At 42.0% G+C, this 16,919-nt stretch overlaps 1 protein-coding gene across 2 annotated transcripts in view; it reads right to left on the bottom strand.

The window, feature by feature from the left end:
• mpdz (multiple PDZ domain crumbs cell polarity complex component) overlaps positions 1-16,919 on the bottom strand; it is an 85,870-nt gene that overhangs the window by 48,868 nt on the left and 20,083 nt on the right. For both annotated transcript variants that reach the window (XM_083788351.1, XM_083788352.1), the window contains exons 11-21: positions 15,928-16,210; positions 13,543-13,620; positions 12,915-12,994; positions 11,833-11,979; positions 11,126-11,296; positions 9,041-9,226; positions 8,271-8,480; positions 5,153-5,314; positions 1,773-2,001; positions 1,024-1,133; positions 572-683 (exon numbers count right to left, since the gene is read on the bottom strand). In XM_083788351.1, coding sequence (XP_083644477.1) covers positions 572-683; positions 1,024-1,133; positions 1,773-2,001; positions 5,153-5,314; positions 8,271-8,480; positions 9,041-9,226; positions 11,126-11,296; positions 11,833-11,979; positions 12,915-12,994; positions 13,543-13,620; positions 15,928-16,210 — 1,768 coding nt within the window. The remainder of the gene's footprint in view (positions 1-571; positions 684-1,023; positions 1,134-1,772; positions 2,002-5,152; positions 5,315-8,270; positions 8,481-9,040; positions 9,227-11,125; positions 11,297-11,832; positions 11,980-12,914; positions 12,995-13,542; positions 13,621-15,927; positions 16,211-16,919) is intronic.

Raw genomic sequence — 16,919 nt, 5'->3', positions numbered from 1 at the left:
GGGATTTAGCAGTGGTGAACCAAATTAAATTCAGATTTTCTCTGAAGAGACAATTAAATCGGAATCCCATTACTCCTATAATATTTGGCCACTGAATAATTAAATTTAACAACTCTCACAAAAGCTGGAATCCAGACAAGACAGACTGCAGCCTCGGGGCTGATGTCAAAAACACATAACAACAGTTTTATATGTCTGTTTAAACCACAACTTTAATGGCATGCCTCATCTGGAGTAAAACTTAGAATAGGAACAGATCAGAAGGCGTGCCGTAGTGACATTTAAATGGCACATCTTCTCAGCGAAACTGAACCTTTTGAATAGCACGTATAGGTTGTTTAAAATCCATTTTCTGTATTCTCAGTCAGCTCTCAAGTTAAAGGTTTGCTACAAGTTCCCCCTGGCAGGGTCCAGGGCACTGAATTGAAAGTAGCCAAGCTAATTTCAATATATGTTTTAACCAAATATGGCATTTGTAAAAGGATAAAGATTTTAAAAAAAGAGTAAAGGCCAATACTTCAATCTTTCAACCTGATTTACATTCCAAGAAGGTGAGCAAATAAACACTCACCCAGGCTGCAGTTGCCCTTGACGACGGTGATGGTTCGTTCAAAATTGCTCCCTGGCGTGTACACTTCCTTGTCGTCCTCTTCTCCTGGTTCTTTCGCAGCAGTGTCCTTATCCTTGAGGGTGATAATTCAACACAGATATTCAGCTACTAAATGAAAGCATTTTAGGTCACATTCAGGACCATTCTGTCATCTACAGAGGCAGGTTATGGGAAGAGGGTTGAATTGGGCAAGGAATACAAAATCATTTTTAAAAGTCTGTGGTCAGCATTCCCCCATCCCTGACTGGGACGATGTCAGATGACATATTTGAATAAATACTACGAATAAACAAAAAAACTAAGGTTTATTATCAATCATTAATTTTGGGCTTTTATGTGCCCTCTCCAAAGACCGACCCCTATCATTGTAACAACAATAACAGATCTTTCACTTTCTACTCTTGAAAGTGTACCTTGTACGTGGCCTGTATTTGTCCAATGTCTCCAACTGAGACGGCTGGCTCCATCTGAAAGTGGAGCGACTCTAGTGGGTTCTCCTGAACATCAGTCCTGGTACCATGGGCTGTCACCAATAAAAATGTTACTCAACGCTTAATTGTCATGCAAATAATTGCTATGAACAATTTAATTATGTTTTTTTGGCATTGAACATTGACATTTCTGTTTGGCTATTAGGCTTTCTGAGCCATAATTTGCACAGAGCAGATATGACAAACAACTTAAATATACAAAGCAATGACTGACTATGACAAATACCAATAATGACAATAAATAATGCACTATACCCAAAATTTCACCAAAATGTGATTAAAAAAGTAGTAGAAGTAGCCGATCAACAAGCTCACAATGCATTACATCGCGACACGTTGTAGAGCTTGTAGATCGGCTATAGAATTTGTATATTCCCTTTAGATTTCATCATATAAGAACTGTGTTTGAAAAATAAACAAATCATCCCGGCGGTTTCACTCATTATGGATATGAAGAATCGACTGACTGCGAGAAAACGCTAATGTTACTGACTGAGAAACAGACTGGATCAAATATGAGTGACTGTCGTAAACGATACAGAGACACCTCCACGACAATATCGCAGAGAAGGTTTGTTTATTTTTGGACCACAATAATGATTATGCAAAAACAATTGCGATGATTTCAAATAATTCCGATTAGGCGATAGATTATGTAATAATTATGGTACCTATTTCACTGAAGGGGCTGTATGAGCCTGAGCTGTCCGCTGGCTCCAGTCGGGAGGAGGGCTGGGACAGGTAGGGATCGGAACCACTCAGGAGTGTGTCAATCACAACTTGTCCTCTTAGCCCGGGAGTCGACTTCCCCTCCGGAGAGAAGGGTTCTGTACCGTCTGCCATGCCAGACACCGCTGCGAATGAGGACCGCTCGCTCAGCAAGTCCAATCGACCTGTCAGCTAGGATTAAAACAAAACAGTGGTAGGGAAAAGTCACTCAGATTGTTTTTTTTGCTTTCTTCATTTTACTCATGTAAAAGTAGCAAAACCACAATGTAGAAATACTCCATTACAAGTAAAAGTCCTAGAATTAAAAATGTACTGGGGTAAAAGTTACAAAAGTATCGTTGCACCGGGTAAAACAAAGCACAGCAGCCGAATGAACGTGTTTATGTCAACAGCAGTTGTTGAACCGATGGGTGCACTGCATATCATGTAGCTCAGTCACACTTTTGCACTCCTTGTAATGAGCCGTAGGAAGGCCATCAGCTGCCAGTGGAGAACAGCAGTAATTACCAAGGATCCTGAGTGTGTGTGTGAGGCACTAAATGTAGCTTTATTATCACACCACCACCTACAGTACGGAACCACGTCTGGGCAGCAATGAATCTCGGCTAACGCTTGCCGCTGGGGCTCCAAAGGAAGTCCCATTGATTTAATCTACTATCATGAAACTTTCCTTTTCAACCTCATATTTGATGCACATATTTGATGCGCAAGTGCTGACATTTATTTTAAATTTTTTTACCACTTACATGAGCTAACAGAACCTGACCTGCTTGCTCTGGGAAATAATTGAACGTTGACCTTCAGGGCAATGTTTGTGTCAAAACAGAAACAGGATCATGTCAAAGGTCATGTCCAACCGAGACACAGTATCTAAATGTATCAATGGAAGAGCAGGGAGACCAGATACAACCCCTACATTGTATACATCAAGTATCATATCATAATACTATAATTCTGACAATGTCTTTCTGAATGTGTGTGTGTCTGTCAGAAACACCACCGTATCTCCTCGCTGCCTGCACCAATCACTCCCACTTTTCACACAGGCATTGAACATAATAATATGGAGGACTTAACGAAGCCCTTTGTTCGATTTTACACATTCATGATTAATAATGAATTTATTAGTGAATAAAAAATGTGAAAACGCACCCAGGGCGCAGTACACCCTGCAGCCACAAGGGGGTGGGGGGGGGGCAATATCTCACAACGGGTAAGGGCTAGTTGTATTAACATACTCTAAAGGTGGTTGCACACTGGACGCGTTTTTCGGAAACCCGACTGAGTATTTCCGTCGGTTTTCCGTAAAACGCGTCCAGTGAGCAGGGACCTTAACTTATTCAGATAAAAAGTTACATACAGAAATACAGCTTTAAGACACACACACATGCTGAAGAACTACTGAGAATAGAGCAAGAAATGTGATGTTTCCTTCTAATGGATATTTGGGGAGCACTGGGATGGGAAGTCTACAAAGAGGTGTGATGAGGACAGGAATGCCAAACAGGAAAAGAGGGAAATTAAAAGCAAAACCTCTCTTAGGGGTTTTAATAAAAACATGGCCATGCATACATCTGACAAAATATTCGGGTAAGAAAAGTTTAATCCCCAGAAGAAAAAGACTAGTTTATCTTCATTTTCATTGTTATACTATATTATATATTATACTATATTATTCAATTTTTCACACAACTGTCGATTTCTATTCATCTATTTACTTATTTGTCTATTTATTTAATTTTTTTAAATCACCACAAAAGGTTGCCTAAATGAGGCTCCTGCAGCGATATCCTTTTCGAGATGAAAAGGCAAGTCTTGGTATTCACATTAGCATGCACTCCTATACCACAGTGGAAATGACTACAACTAAGACCAAACAGGCATCGTCGCTAATCCGTGTCTGTCCGCAGTAGACTAGTAAAGTGAGTGAAATGAAGAACCTTGACCTTTGAGCACCTACTTCTAATCAGTTCATCCTCGAGCCCACTCGCAAAAAGTAGCTTCCCCATGTCATTGGAGCAGCTCCAACATTGATCTAGATATGTATTATTCATTGGATCTTGGACCTCTTGTGTACAGTATAATAACTCTAATACAAATAATTTACTGTGGCAATAGCATGCAGTGTATCTGTGGTGACTAACCAAGATGAAATCATGTAAACCATAGAGATAATGTATAGAACAGACATATTTATTTTATAGCAACCCTATACTTTATTGAAGAGCATACATCCTCAGGCTTACTAGGGCAGTTAAAAATAAAAACGTTAAAGTAACAGTAGCAGCGGTAAGAGTCCAGTAACAGATAATAAATAGCAAAGCAATGCAGGTGCCGATGTAACAGCTTGGCTAAAAAGCCACTAGAGATGTTGTAGGAGCTGGTAAAGTGTGAATTAGTGGTGCGGGTGGATGGGCTGGAGGGTGGTTGGCTTTAGGGAAGAAGCTGCAAAGTTGTGATGCTGAGAATGTGTGTGATGTCATGTTTGTGTTCAGGAATAAAGATGTCAAGTGAATACTATTTCATTATAGGAAAGCGTTGCTGCAGTGCATTCTTGTTATCCAGAGGTCAAAGGGCAGTAATGGTTGCTGCTTTAAACACAAGTCAGTAGTATTTCCCATGACCTTTTGACCCCCCCTGTGAGAAGTAAACACATTTTTATCATTATGTGCTGCTGGGATATTGCAAAGTTCACTTCCCCCCCCCTCCACCCCCCCAATGTGTGCCACGAGTGACTTCTTCTTTTCGATTCTAAACACACCAATAGTAATACACAGTAGCCTGACCACAACATGCCGAGTTTGATTCCCTGCACTCTCCGTTTCTTGTGTCCATCGGATCCCTGGCTACTAAGACAAATAGTAGCTTCAAAACATTACACTTGTCTCTCTATAACTAAAATTTAAAAATAAAAACACCTTAAATATTTTATTTCTTTCATAAATAGGAATTGCTCCCGTCGCAAGTTGATGATGTCATATGTCCATGTGTGGTCCAGCCCTATGGAATATATGGAATGCACGTGCTAATATATAGTATAAGTATTTAAAATAATGCTTTGATGCTCATATTATCCTTAGGGAGTATTAAGTTGTTTGACGGGAGCGGTTCCTATTGAGTGAAAGATTCTCTATTTATGAAAGAAATAAAATAACAACACAACACTTGATTTTATTCTTTTATTTTAGTTATAGAGGGCAAGTATAATGTTTTAAGGCATATTTGTCTTATTTTAAGGCATATTTGTCTTATTGTTAAAAGGCCCAGGGTTCCTTTTAACAAAGCAATAAAAACATGCCCCAAAACATTTCTAAGCACCAACCTTTGGTGTGGAAGAGAGCAGGTAGTCCAGATCGGCGCTACAGGCGCTGCCGTGCAGGGCGATCATGGACGTCTGGAAGGTCCCGTCGTGGTCGTCCTCCATCCCCGAGTAGCGGTGCTCCAGCAGCTTGTCATCCGACAGGTCTGATTCATTGGTGTCAATCTGCGAAAGGCATGGAAGACATGAATGACTGGAAGGTTAGGTGGCAATTGACCCCTTTGCTGTTGGATGCAAATGCAAGCTATCCAATCACGGATAACTGCAAACCGGCAGTGTTATGCTTTTCTAGGCGGGGGGAAGGGGGTAATATCTGTAACGATGATTTTGAATTAAGAGAGGATTGGTCACATAAGACCATGCAGGTTGTTGCTTTTGGGAAGGAGGAGTGGACAAGAGACTGCTGAAAGTGCAGAGAGAATTGAAATTGACTTTATATTTGCAATCCTCCAGTACAAAAGATCCAACTGGCCAGCTTTCCATGGAGTTGGAACAACTAATGGCGAGCAGCAGTAGCCTAGGACACACCTAAACTGGAAAGGCGTTGGCGTTGATTCTGAACTGATAAAACTACTCGCTAAAGCCGTTAAAATCCACCATTACTATATTTATAGAAATTAAGTTGATAGGGGCAATCAATCCTCTCTTGGCCTACATTCAACATCCCTTGCACCACATTTTCACCAAGAGTATAAATTGTTTACTAGACCTTAAAGTTAGAACCAATTTTCTGTAATTGTCTTAAGACATCCCAATTTGGGGCATGTCATATCACAGTGCATCGACTATTTCTTCATTCAATGTGCACATGAAATCCCTTTAGAAATGTTTAATGTTTGAGATTGCTATTCATACTAATATGGCTAGTTTTAAAAGGTAACATCTATTTGTAACGAACCTTGCCAAGTGCAGTAGTAGAAAAACAAACAATGAAATCCTCTTGGTGAAAATGAGACGAGACAACTTTAATGATTGGGGTGTTTTTTCCAAAGAATGTGTTTTTTTTACTTTTTTAATTAGTTTTTTCCCCACCCAGTTTGATTGATTGGTCTCTTCACCAACGCTAACCAACCCAGTGGTTCTCAGCCTTGTTCACGACCCACAGATGTTAAACGGCATGTTTACAATCAATCCATTGGACTTTTACATGAATTCACATATTATTAATGTTACAGTATCAATCATTACAATCTTAATATAGGATGTTTTGCCATTCATTTGGGGGCCCACTTGCAATAGAGGGTATGCGTGTGACATCAACATCATACCGGGGAAGTTAGGCGGTAACGCCTAATGAGTGGCAAAAAACTACTTGCTGGCCTTGACAGCCCATACATCCAAACAGACGACGCATTAAAACGACGTTAAACGATTTTAAACGATTCTCACTTTGCCACTCACTTTATGCATGCCCTCTATATATGCACGCGTGCGGCCCATCAGTGGGTCGTGGCTAGAGGTTGAGAACCACTGAGAACTAACCAACGCAGGCTCTGCTCGGTAGAGGACAGCCTCAGTCAGTCCTTCCTCCTCCCTGTGTTTAACCAACATAAATGAATGAGTGGCTCTCCGTGACGCTGGCCTTTCCTGCGCGTCATCGTATGGGTGCGGAGAAGCGCGGGAAGCTCCGTGCACTCCCTATAGGAAAGTGGAGAAATTCCTTTAGTTTCATCTGTAATTGGATGTATTTTAAATTGTTTGATTGGGTGAGATTTTACTGAGAATGTTTTTTCTTCTCTTGATTTTCTCACTCTTCTATATTATCAAAATTAGCAATAGTGATGTGTCTGTTATTTTAAGTAAATTGCGAACAGTAAGGCTCTTTTCTGTGTTTTCACTGTTGCTCGTTTCTAACCTGATGTTTTTGCAGCAAGCAACCCAGACAGAGAGAAAGACAGAAGGGGTGGTGGAGGGAGAGAAACAAACGAGCAAGAGAGAGAGAAAGGGCAAAAAAATAAAGTTGGTATCGGAGGATTACTCCATTTTGAGAGGATGATACATCAAAATACCTCCTGAAAGTGCACTCCACCTCAGGGGCTGATAACTCCACAGTGGCTTCCTAACAACTTCGTAATCCACCTAACCTTGGCAGCTCAGACTGCCTCGCTGTGCAAACCAATGGCAGATCCAATAAAGATCAGATCAGATCAACCTTTATTGATCCACGGAGAGAGATTCAGGTGTCACAGCAGCAGAGGCAAAGAGACTCAAGCATAGGTGCAGCGAGAGTCAAAAACCAAACCCAAGATAAGTAAGGAGAAGGAAAAAAATTCAATTCTGCCTAGTGTAATACTATGTGCACTGGCTCAGAAAAAGAAGACACATCCCACAAGCAAAGAGTACAGATGCCTGAGGCAATAAACATGTTGAGAGACCCAATATTTTGACAGGTGCTTCAGTGCATTTTAAATGAGTGAGGAGTTCGTGCTCTTGGCCAAATTCAATAATGGAGCAATATCAAACAAAGGGCATGAGGTATTTTAGGCCACTTGTGCCCTTTATAAAGCGCCGCACTTGAAGTGGTTTATCATGCAGAGACTATATCGTCTTTCCCTGCATGAAAAATTCAAGCCACCTGTAAGGTGAACCCTCATTATTGGATACTGGACCGCATAGTAAAAAGAGAGGGCTCAAAGTGCACCTGCAAATTAGTCTCAGATAAATAAACAACCTACTCAACGAACGGCTAAACCACTGCATTCCCATGAGTAATGAATACTAGCGTCAGAAATGTATGAAGACTTTTCCAGCCTCCTGCACTTAGTCCTATCCTAACAACACTAACACACATACAGCCACTGAGATACAAGTATAAACACATAACGTTGCTGTCGGGAAGAAACCTTGCATCTCCATATTTAAACTTTTTAAGTATTTTCTTTCGTGAATTAATGAATACCCTAGTTCATCATACAGGAGTGTCGCACAAAAGTAGCGAAAATAGCAGATCTACAGGATCTGTGTCACAAGGCGATTTTCACTATCTTATTTTCTTTTTTCTTTTACATGGTTTCCACCGCAATGGTAAACAAACACTTACCCCAGTGCACACAGCAAAAGAAACACAAAACAACAAGTAGAGCAGATAAATAAATAAAAAAGCAGGTTGGATTTCGCTTACAGGCAACGGCTTGGCCACTCCTATCTGGACGGCGCCGAGCTTGGCCCCTTTCAGGGCCTGGACCGCGTCCTCCAGGCTGGCGTCCTCCAGGTCGTGGCTGTTGACGAACATGAGCCGGTCTCCCGGCAGCAGCCTGCCGTCCTGCTCCGCCACGCCGTTGGGAACCAGAGAGCGGATCACAATCACCGTCTTAGCAGGGTCCGTCGGGTCCTGAGGCGGAGCCAAAAGGCAGCGGCGGTTAGCGAGGAAAACAGAAGAGGAAAAACAAATGACAACTTGATGCAACCAGTGAAAAGGAGTTTGTTTTAGCTGTGTGTCTCAGTAAAACAACTGGTCAGAGGTTGTTAAGTTAATGCTGTTTTCCAATTTCCAACTTGACAACCGTGGTGTGAATATACAATAGTCGTTCTCAAAGTGGGGTGCTGGTGCTTGGGGGTTCCTGGTTGGGTTCCAAAAAGAGTGTACAAATGGACTCGTGAAGTTCATGTTAAGAATGCAAAAGCAGTGTGCCAGTCAGAATAACAATGAATACGCAGGGAGAGGGCTTCCTTAGATATAAAGCTTAATAAAGTATCTGTGTCGAGTACAAAACCTCATACCTGTGCCACTTTCTGAATTTGAAAGTGTGTAGGTGCGTCTGTGAGATTTATAAATATTGAACCAATAAAACGTATTAACAGCTTGCGGAAAAAACAACAACTACATTGGAGTAACAAGGATATTTTTGTACATACTGTAGAAACAAGGTTGTCCCAGTCAGAATCCCCCACCTGATAATCCAGAATGCTGAATCCCAGTCCTCCCTCTCCCTTCTCCAGCTCAATGTTCTGCACCTCAGACTCCCACATGGCCAGTGGAGCTCCGAGCGCCTCCTCGCTCACATTATCCCGTTCAGACAACTCCGCCACCTGCAACTCCGTGTCTCTGGGAGCCAAGAACCCGCCGTCTGTTTTGTCCTGCAAGAATAAAAAACCCCAAAAAATCTCAGCTGCTGCGCGTACATGGCTTTCTTTTTTACTCCCCAACCCATATAGGCCTGCTGCTACCCCCTTCTAGTTCCATTTCATATAAGTTTCTGTCAGGACATGAAAGGGATCTTTTGGGATTGGTTGTGGGGCCTGGGTAATGTTATCACAGCTAAAGCTGCACAGATGAAAACCGCCCTTCCTTTTGAAGTCCCCATGTTGTCGGCCACTGGCCCACTGCTGTCGAGGAATTACTGCCTGGATTGTTGATATACTGCGCCGTGGGCCGCTTCACGCTTATCCCTGAATCTTAATCCTTTGTCATTGGCAATCTAGAAAACCAGTGGAGCAGTGGACAGCTATGGCTTGGTTATTGGAGAGTTCATGGGTTATGAGCCCTGAAAATATTTCTCACCAATCATGTTCTCTAGTTCACTGATTCTCAGAGGTTCCTTGAGGGGGTTCCAAAAATCATTTAATATTGCGTCACAGTCAGCGTAAACCACCTCTACAAGATCACCATGCGTCGCTAAACGCAACCGTGATCTTGTAGATAAGCTATTTTCGAAGAAATCTTGAATAAATAAATAAATCCGTGTGAAGTGACTCAAGTGAGAGACTATTGGCAAATTTTGCCTCACTTTTTATCCTCAATATGTACCAGCCAATCAAATCATCGCCATGGGGTAATCAGCCAATCAAATCATCGCTAAAATTCACACGCACGCACACACACAAAGCTGGGCATAGGATGGGCTAGCAACCCTCAAAAATGCAACATTCAATTTGAAACATTGCGACAACAGAAATATATCGGGGTCCTTGACATGAGAAAGTTGACCACTGCTCTAGTTGATATAAAGGGGTGGGGAAAAGTTATATGTTGAATTTATTTTTCAGGGGTGCTAGCGCCTCCTACAGTATGTCCAGCTTTTAATGTGTGCCCACAAACGTTGTCCTACAAATTCCCATTGACAATGAATGGAGAATTCTACGCCATAGTGTAAATTTTACGTCCTTGTCAAATTACGTAAAATGTTTACGCCATTGTAAACACAAACATTGATGACGAAGGTGAGGCGCAAATTGTGATCGGCCGGAATGAGATGATGTATGTATGATAATGTACGATGATAAGAGCGCCCCTCACTTCACCTGGGAGTGATCTTTTTATTTTATGAAGCATTATTAGTGCACGTGGAGGAGAGGCTTTCCTATCTGCTGCAATGCTGCGTGAGCAATGGCACTCCTGGCATACATACTGAATAGTGAATACATAGCTCTGCATGCTAATGGACCATAGAATGAAAGTGATGATATCAGCACCGCAATGCACTGTTTTGGTTCCCATATGAGGTTATTATTTTTGAAAGCTCAGTCATGCACCAAAAATAATTTCTGAAAGCCATTTCCATAACTTCATTAATTTATTATAATGTGATTTATTGATTAGATTGTATATTTTTTGTCTGTCAGCGCAAATTATACTTGCACAAGGGCGTTCCCAAACTTTTTAGCTCCAGACCCAATAGATAAACTGATAGTAAACCCGCGACACATATACACATATACAAAACATATAATCACTTCAAAGTCCTAGTCCTACTTCCGAAATCTGAAATAGTGAAATGTGTCGCATAGCTTGTAGATCTGCTTTTTTCACAACCTTTTCCCCGTTTCAAAATAATAAAAAAATATAAGCAACGTGAGAAAAGGGGGATATGTACTCGTGACCCATGAAAAGGAGTCGGCGACCCAAAAATGGGAACTTTCTGCTGCACTGCGAGCTTGCTATTATTTTATTTTTAATATCAGAAAACTATTGAAACTGTTACAATACACATCAATTTGGGGGGGTCCTCCACTTGAATAACCGCTGCACTACTGTACCTTTACTTCAGACGTTAAGGGAAAAGCCAGGGTTCCTGGTTCGCTGGCATCCATGTCAGTCTGCTGCAGAGGGGCGGGCCTGCAGCATGCCATATGCACCCGCAGTGGAAGCTCCTTCAAGATGCTGACCACTGCCTTGTGGGACTCGCCTATCAGGGAGATGCCGTTCACCTGGGGACGGGAGATATGGGTTACGGAAAAGAAAAAGAATATGCACACTAGTCTAAAATATTCCCCCTCCAATATAACTTTATTAATTCAGTGTACAGTGTTTTGACATGTAAGGTCTTCATCTTTTTTTCTTTCTTCCCCTCCTATATACAGGTTTAATGTTTGTGTTAGTGACTAAACAAACATTAATTTCTCTTCATTGTCAATGGCGTTTTTAAAACAAACATTGACATAAACACAAACATTAAATCCCATTAACAATAAAGAGAATTTAATGTTTGTTCTGACACCGTTTGTTTTTACATCATCATTACATCACCTAAGAGCGCCCCTCACTTCACACAGGTGTGATTTCCCCCCCCTTCTTTTTACTTTTTTGAGAAATCTTGAAAGTGGGAGAACTAGTGGTTTCGAAGGCATTTGTAAAGTGGGTTAGAATGCATCCTTAAAAAAATAAAAATAAATAACTGTGAATATTAATGACCTGTCTGAAATATTCAGGTCATGGGGTTAAATTATTTTTAGGGCCTCTCTACCTCCAGCAGTTCGTCTCCACTGAAGAGTTTTCCGCAGCGGCCCAGCGGCCCCTCTGGCAGGACAGAGCGGATGTAGTGGTGGCCGCTGTTAGCCTCCAGACTGATGCCCAGACCGCTGCTCTCGCTGAACTTCTCCACCTGGGCCACCTGGTGGCGATGGAAGAAAGCACCACAATGAACGGAGAAATGGTGTTCAAAATGTTCTGAGAACAAAAACACTTGGAGAAAAAATGTTTTTGCATCAAAATAACATTGTGAATGGGCTTTTTCGAAAATAGCCGATCTAGAAGCTCACGATATACGTTGTGAATTGCGACGCGATGTGAGTTTCGAGTTATTATTTTAGAATAGCCAAAGTATAAAATAGGGCTTAAGTGGTTAATGTATGTTTTTTAATAATAATCTAAAGTACCATGAAACCAAGGATGTCTAATACATGGAGTGGAGTAGAAGTATAAAGTACTGAAACATGGAAACACTAGTATAGTAAAGTATGTCAAGTACAACCACTTTCCACCAGTTCATGGCAACCGTAAGTCAAAAAGGTTGCTAGGTGAGTTTAGCCACATTAACCTTGGTGTCCCTATTTTTGGCAAGTGAAATAGGTGAAAACTCTCCAAAATAGCTGATGTTTCTATATGCTTAATTACTACACATCGTACACCGGTATGGCGCTGGAAAAATAGCAGATCTACTAGTTTGCAGCGTGTCGTAAATTGCAACGCATTGTGAACTTGCAGATCTGCTATTTGTGTCGTACGACCATGTCAGACTCATGTGGTCAGCCTATGAAGCATCACTGTCATTACCATGTATTATTATAACCACCACAAATCTTGCAATGCATTCAAGAGGCAGATTATTTTGGTCATTGGAGAGAGACACTTTTGTGCCATCGTGTTCCTTTGTTGTGGCATGTACTCAGCCGTCATGCCACACATATGTTTACCAGTGTTAAACCAACAAACACTCGAGCGAGTGTTAAAAAAAGGGACCCATGAGGGTGCACTAAGTACTGGTGGTGAGGGAGTCTGTGTGAAAAGAGAAGCTTGGCTTTTGAAAAACAAAAACAAAACACTTACTACGACTTCATTGCTAGGCCCCAGAATCCCCATCCACTTGTTCATTAGCTCCTGCTCTTCAAACGCCGTTAGCTTGATCCCTTGAAAAAGATGATATATGGCAGCGGCTTAAAGGCAACAAAAACAACAACAGCAGGGAATGCAGATCTATGCAATTCACACCAGGCAGTGCGACATAACTATACCCTCTAACTCTCTGCAAAGTGCTTAAGATAGAGTGAGGAGGCGATCCTCGCGTCAATGAAAATGTCATTGCCAGCTCGTAGCTGCTGTCGAGCAGAAACCTTGTATCTGTCCATTTAAAAAAACAAATGTTGCAAGTTGTGACTAAATAGTAACTACACAGGACCCATTGGTATACACAGGAACACAGCACTCTGTAAACACAGTTTACACAATTAAAAAGCAGGTAAGAAAAGTATGTTTTGGACATACAAGGTGTTTCCACCCGACAATGCAATCATGGCGCTAACAGGGAAACCTTGGCCCGGCACCGTTTTCAGTACTTTATATAATTATGGGGGGCTCAGTGTGCTGCCGTAATAGCCTGCATCCTGGCGGAGCGGTCTCCATTATGTCATCATCATGTCAGTGAGTGTGTGCTCAGTACGGGATGTCAGCCGCCTACCGTCTCTGTCCTCCGCTGGCTGATCCTTGGCTGGAGTGACAGCGGATACGTCGCTCTGGGAATGGATTGGCTTCTCATCTGTAAGCAGTGGATGAAAGCCCCGTTAAGCCATTTTGGGCGGGAACCCCTTTTGGTGTTCTATAAGCATTGTGTTATACTTTAGCTATTGAAAAATAGCAGACCTACAAGCTCAAGCTACGAGCTTGTAGGTCTGCTATTTTTGAAAAGTCGTGAAAATGCGGCGCAAATCTTTGAATATATATTTCAGAGAGAACATTTTTAACTAAAATATTGGCTTCTGAGGGGTCCCTGGAACTACATATTTTCAGATGGGGGTCCGTGGCCCAATAGAGATAATGCTGGGGGTCCTTGACATGAAAAAGGTTGAGAACAACTGACATAGAAACATGGGGTTTTCAGAAAACTATTGGGATTTAGAAGCCTTTTTTTATCGACCTCAGTCCAAAATGGGTTAAGGGATGAATGGCGAGAGGCGCGGCGGAATAAACACGAGATACAAGTTTGTACTGACTGCGGAATTATGCAATGTGAAAACAACTATCTGCAGTGGGTGGACAATTAGCATAATACTCAAAGTAAATAATAATAGTACAATTTGGTTACGAGGTACATTTTCAGAAATGTTCAGAAATGTTCTAAAATATTGACCTTGGCAGCTTGTATTAGGGGTCAAGTGGTTAATCCATGATATATTTTTGTATGTTTTGTGCCAAGAAGTGCCTTCCAAGAAATGTAGTGGAGTCAAAGGTACAATATTTCTATTTAAAATGTAGAAGAGTGAAAGTAATCAGTTTGCAAAAAAAACTATATCAATATATATACTGCCAAATAAATAAATTAAGTAGCCTACATTACTCAAGTAAGTGTACTCAGTTACTGTCCATCATGCAGTAAAATCGTCAGCGTTAACTCCAGAGACTCCAGAGAGTAAAATTACTATGCAAAAAGCTCAAAGACCCGACATTACAGGCTAGTACCCATGGGCATGTACATACATGTATAGTGTAGCATATCCATCATAGCTAGTACATAAATACGTAATCCTTTCGCCAAGCTCTGAACTGTAGAGCGCGCTCCCGTCCCGACTGCCAATGACTGCGTTATGATGAGTTTCCCTGCAGCGCCGCTGCATTATGTGTTGATGTTTACTACGGACTCAATTACAGACCTCATCTAGTTCAAGGTCTCCCCCATCAGGGCGGAGGGCTCTGGTTTCTATCTATAGAGCTGCAGCGCTTGTGGTTTTTGAGGGGGAAGAGCAAGTAAAAAGGTCCCTGCCCACATGTGAAGGATTGAAGTCATGGTGTTAACTAATGTCGAAGCGGATATGGAATCCCCATGACAGTTAGTGAGTTTAATATTGTCTCTGTCGGGTGGTTCAAGTGAGAAAAAAAGGTCAACTTAAAGAAATTCCAAGCCACTCCGCTCAGTTGAGTTTTAAAAAGCCTTTATTGTCATGGCTTAGCTAGGCAAAAGTTAAAAAAAAACAACTTGGATGTCAGCCCACTACTACAAACAGGGCCGGATTTATCTTCGCAAGGGTCCCCGGGCTAGACAACATTTCAGGGCCCCACTGAGGGTGGGTGGTGCGTTTCGCTGTAATTGTGGGGTACCCAGCCACCCCAAAAAAAGAGAGGCAAGCAAGCAGCCAGACAGACAGACTAGTTGCTGAATGGATGCAGCCACTAGTAGCCAGTAGTGCACTAATGCAGTCTTACAGCAAAATATTTCACAATGTGCTCTATAAAATCACAGTAAGAGAGATGAGCAATACAGAAAGAGTAAAGCCACTAATAGTGCACTAATGCATTTGCCAGCTTTACAGCAAAATATTGGGGAGAGAGAGACAGAGACAGAGACAGAGACAGAGACAGAGACAGAGACAGAGACAGAGAGACAGACAGACAAACGGACACAGACAGACAGATCACTATGCATGCATGGCTTCAGGGCTTTCCACAGCTACCCCACAACACAGCATCACTCATGTCTTTAGAGGTCAAAATTCCTGCATCAGGTAATGGTGCTCTTCAGCTCTTGACAGATCAGTGATTAAACAAGGACAGTGGCCTACATTTTGGGACTCGTCCTCACTACCTTGAGCACTCTTCCCACTGCCCGCAGTGTAGACTTTACAACTACAACTAAGAGAAAGTAAGCAAAGCCTCACACCCCAAATACTGTTGACCAAGGACCAGACAGGCTGCTGCTGTCTCTCTCCCTCTCTCTTACATTAGTGTAATTAGTTGCAGCTGTTTATGCCATACTCAGTCACACTCACACACACACACACACAGATGTAGAAGTGGCTAGCGCTTATTAATAAACCAAACAAACGAATGAAAAACGTAAAACTATAATAACCTTGGCTGCCAGTCCTCTCCAATTCCCTGAGGACGACGACAGTGGTGGCGCTGGGGATCGTGGTGGTGGTGTAGGCGGGGAGGCTGGTGGCACTGGGGATGGTGGTGGTGCTGGTGGTGTAGGCGGGGAGGCCGCTGGTGTCGCTGGGGGCCAGCGGAGGAGGAGGGACCTCCTCCGGCTGGAAGCCTCTGCGAACCAGCTTGAGGTGCACCGTCTGCCCCGTGTGTCGCAGAACCTCCACCGCCTGCTGGTTGGTGTAGCCCTGGATGTTCACACCGTCCACCTGCAGGGGGGCAGCAAACCATGTGCATATATGGGGCAGTGTTTAATTATTTTTCTGTCATGTATATATATATTAGGGCTGTCAAAGTTAACGCACTATTAACTAGTTAACTCACAATCCTTTTAACGGCACTATTTTTTTTAACGCGTGATTAACGCACTGTGAAGTTTGACAGAATGGTTGAGAGATGCATGGCAATTTTACACTGAAGAGTTGAATAATTGTTAAACAGCTGCATTACTTAAGTTAATTTAAGTCTACACAATTAGAAAACTTAGAAAACATGTTTAATTTGCGATTAATCACAGTTAACTATGGACAATCATGCGATTAATCAGATTAAATATTTTAATCGATTGACAGCCCTAATATATATATATGTACCCCCTCAAGGACCCTTGGTCCCCAGAAAAGATATTTTGAATGATATTATTATTATTGTTATTAACGGTATTAATGTTTTACATTTTAACAACAGAAATATTATGCGGGTATGCGGTCAAATACATTAATTTGGGGGGGTTCCTTGACATGACAAAGTTTGAGAACCAATGGCATAGGGATTAGAGTGACAGAGTCAAAGCACTGAATTGGCAGTCAACAAATACACACGATTAGCATAAGTGTAATTGGTTTGATTCTCAATGGTAATTAACATGGAAGGGTGGAAGGGTGCACCGTGCAACGTGCATGTGTATCCCCCCAATCT

The sequence above is a fragment of the Protomyctophum parallelum genome (assembly GCF_964188405.1).
Source record: "Protomyctophum parallelum genome assembly, chromosome: 18".
Taxonomy (NCBI): domain Eukaryota; kingdom Metazoa; phylum Chordata; class Actinopteri; order Myctophiformes; family Myctophidae; genus Protomyctophum; species Protomyctophum parallelum.
This window is presented reverse-complemented; position numbering and strand designations above follow the sequence as displayed.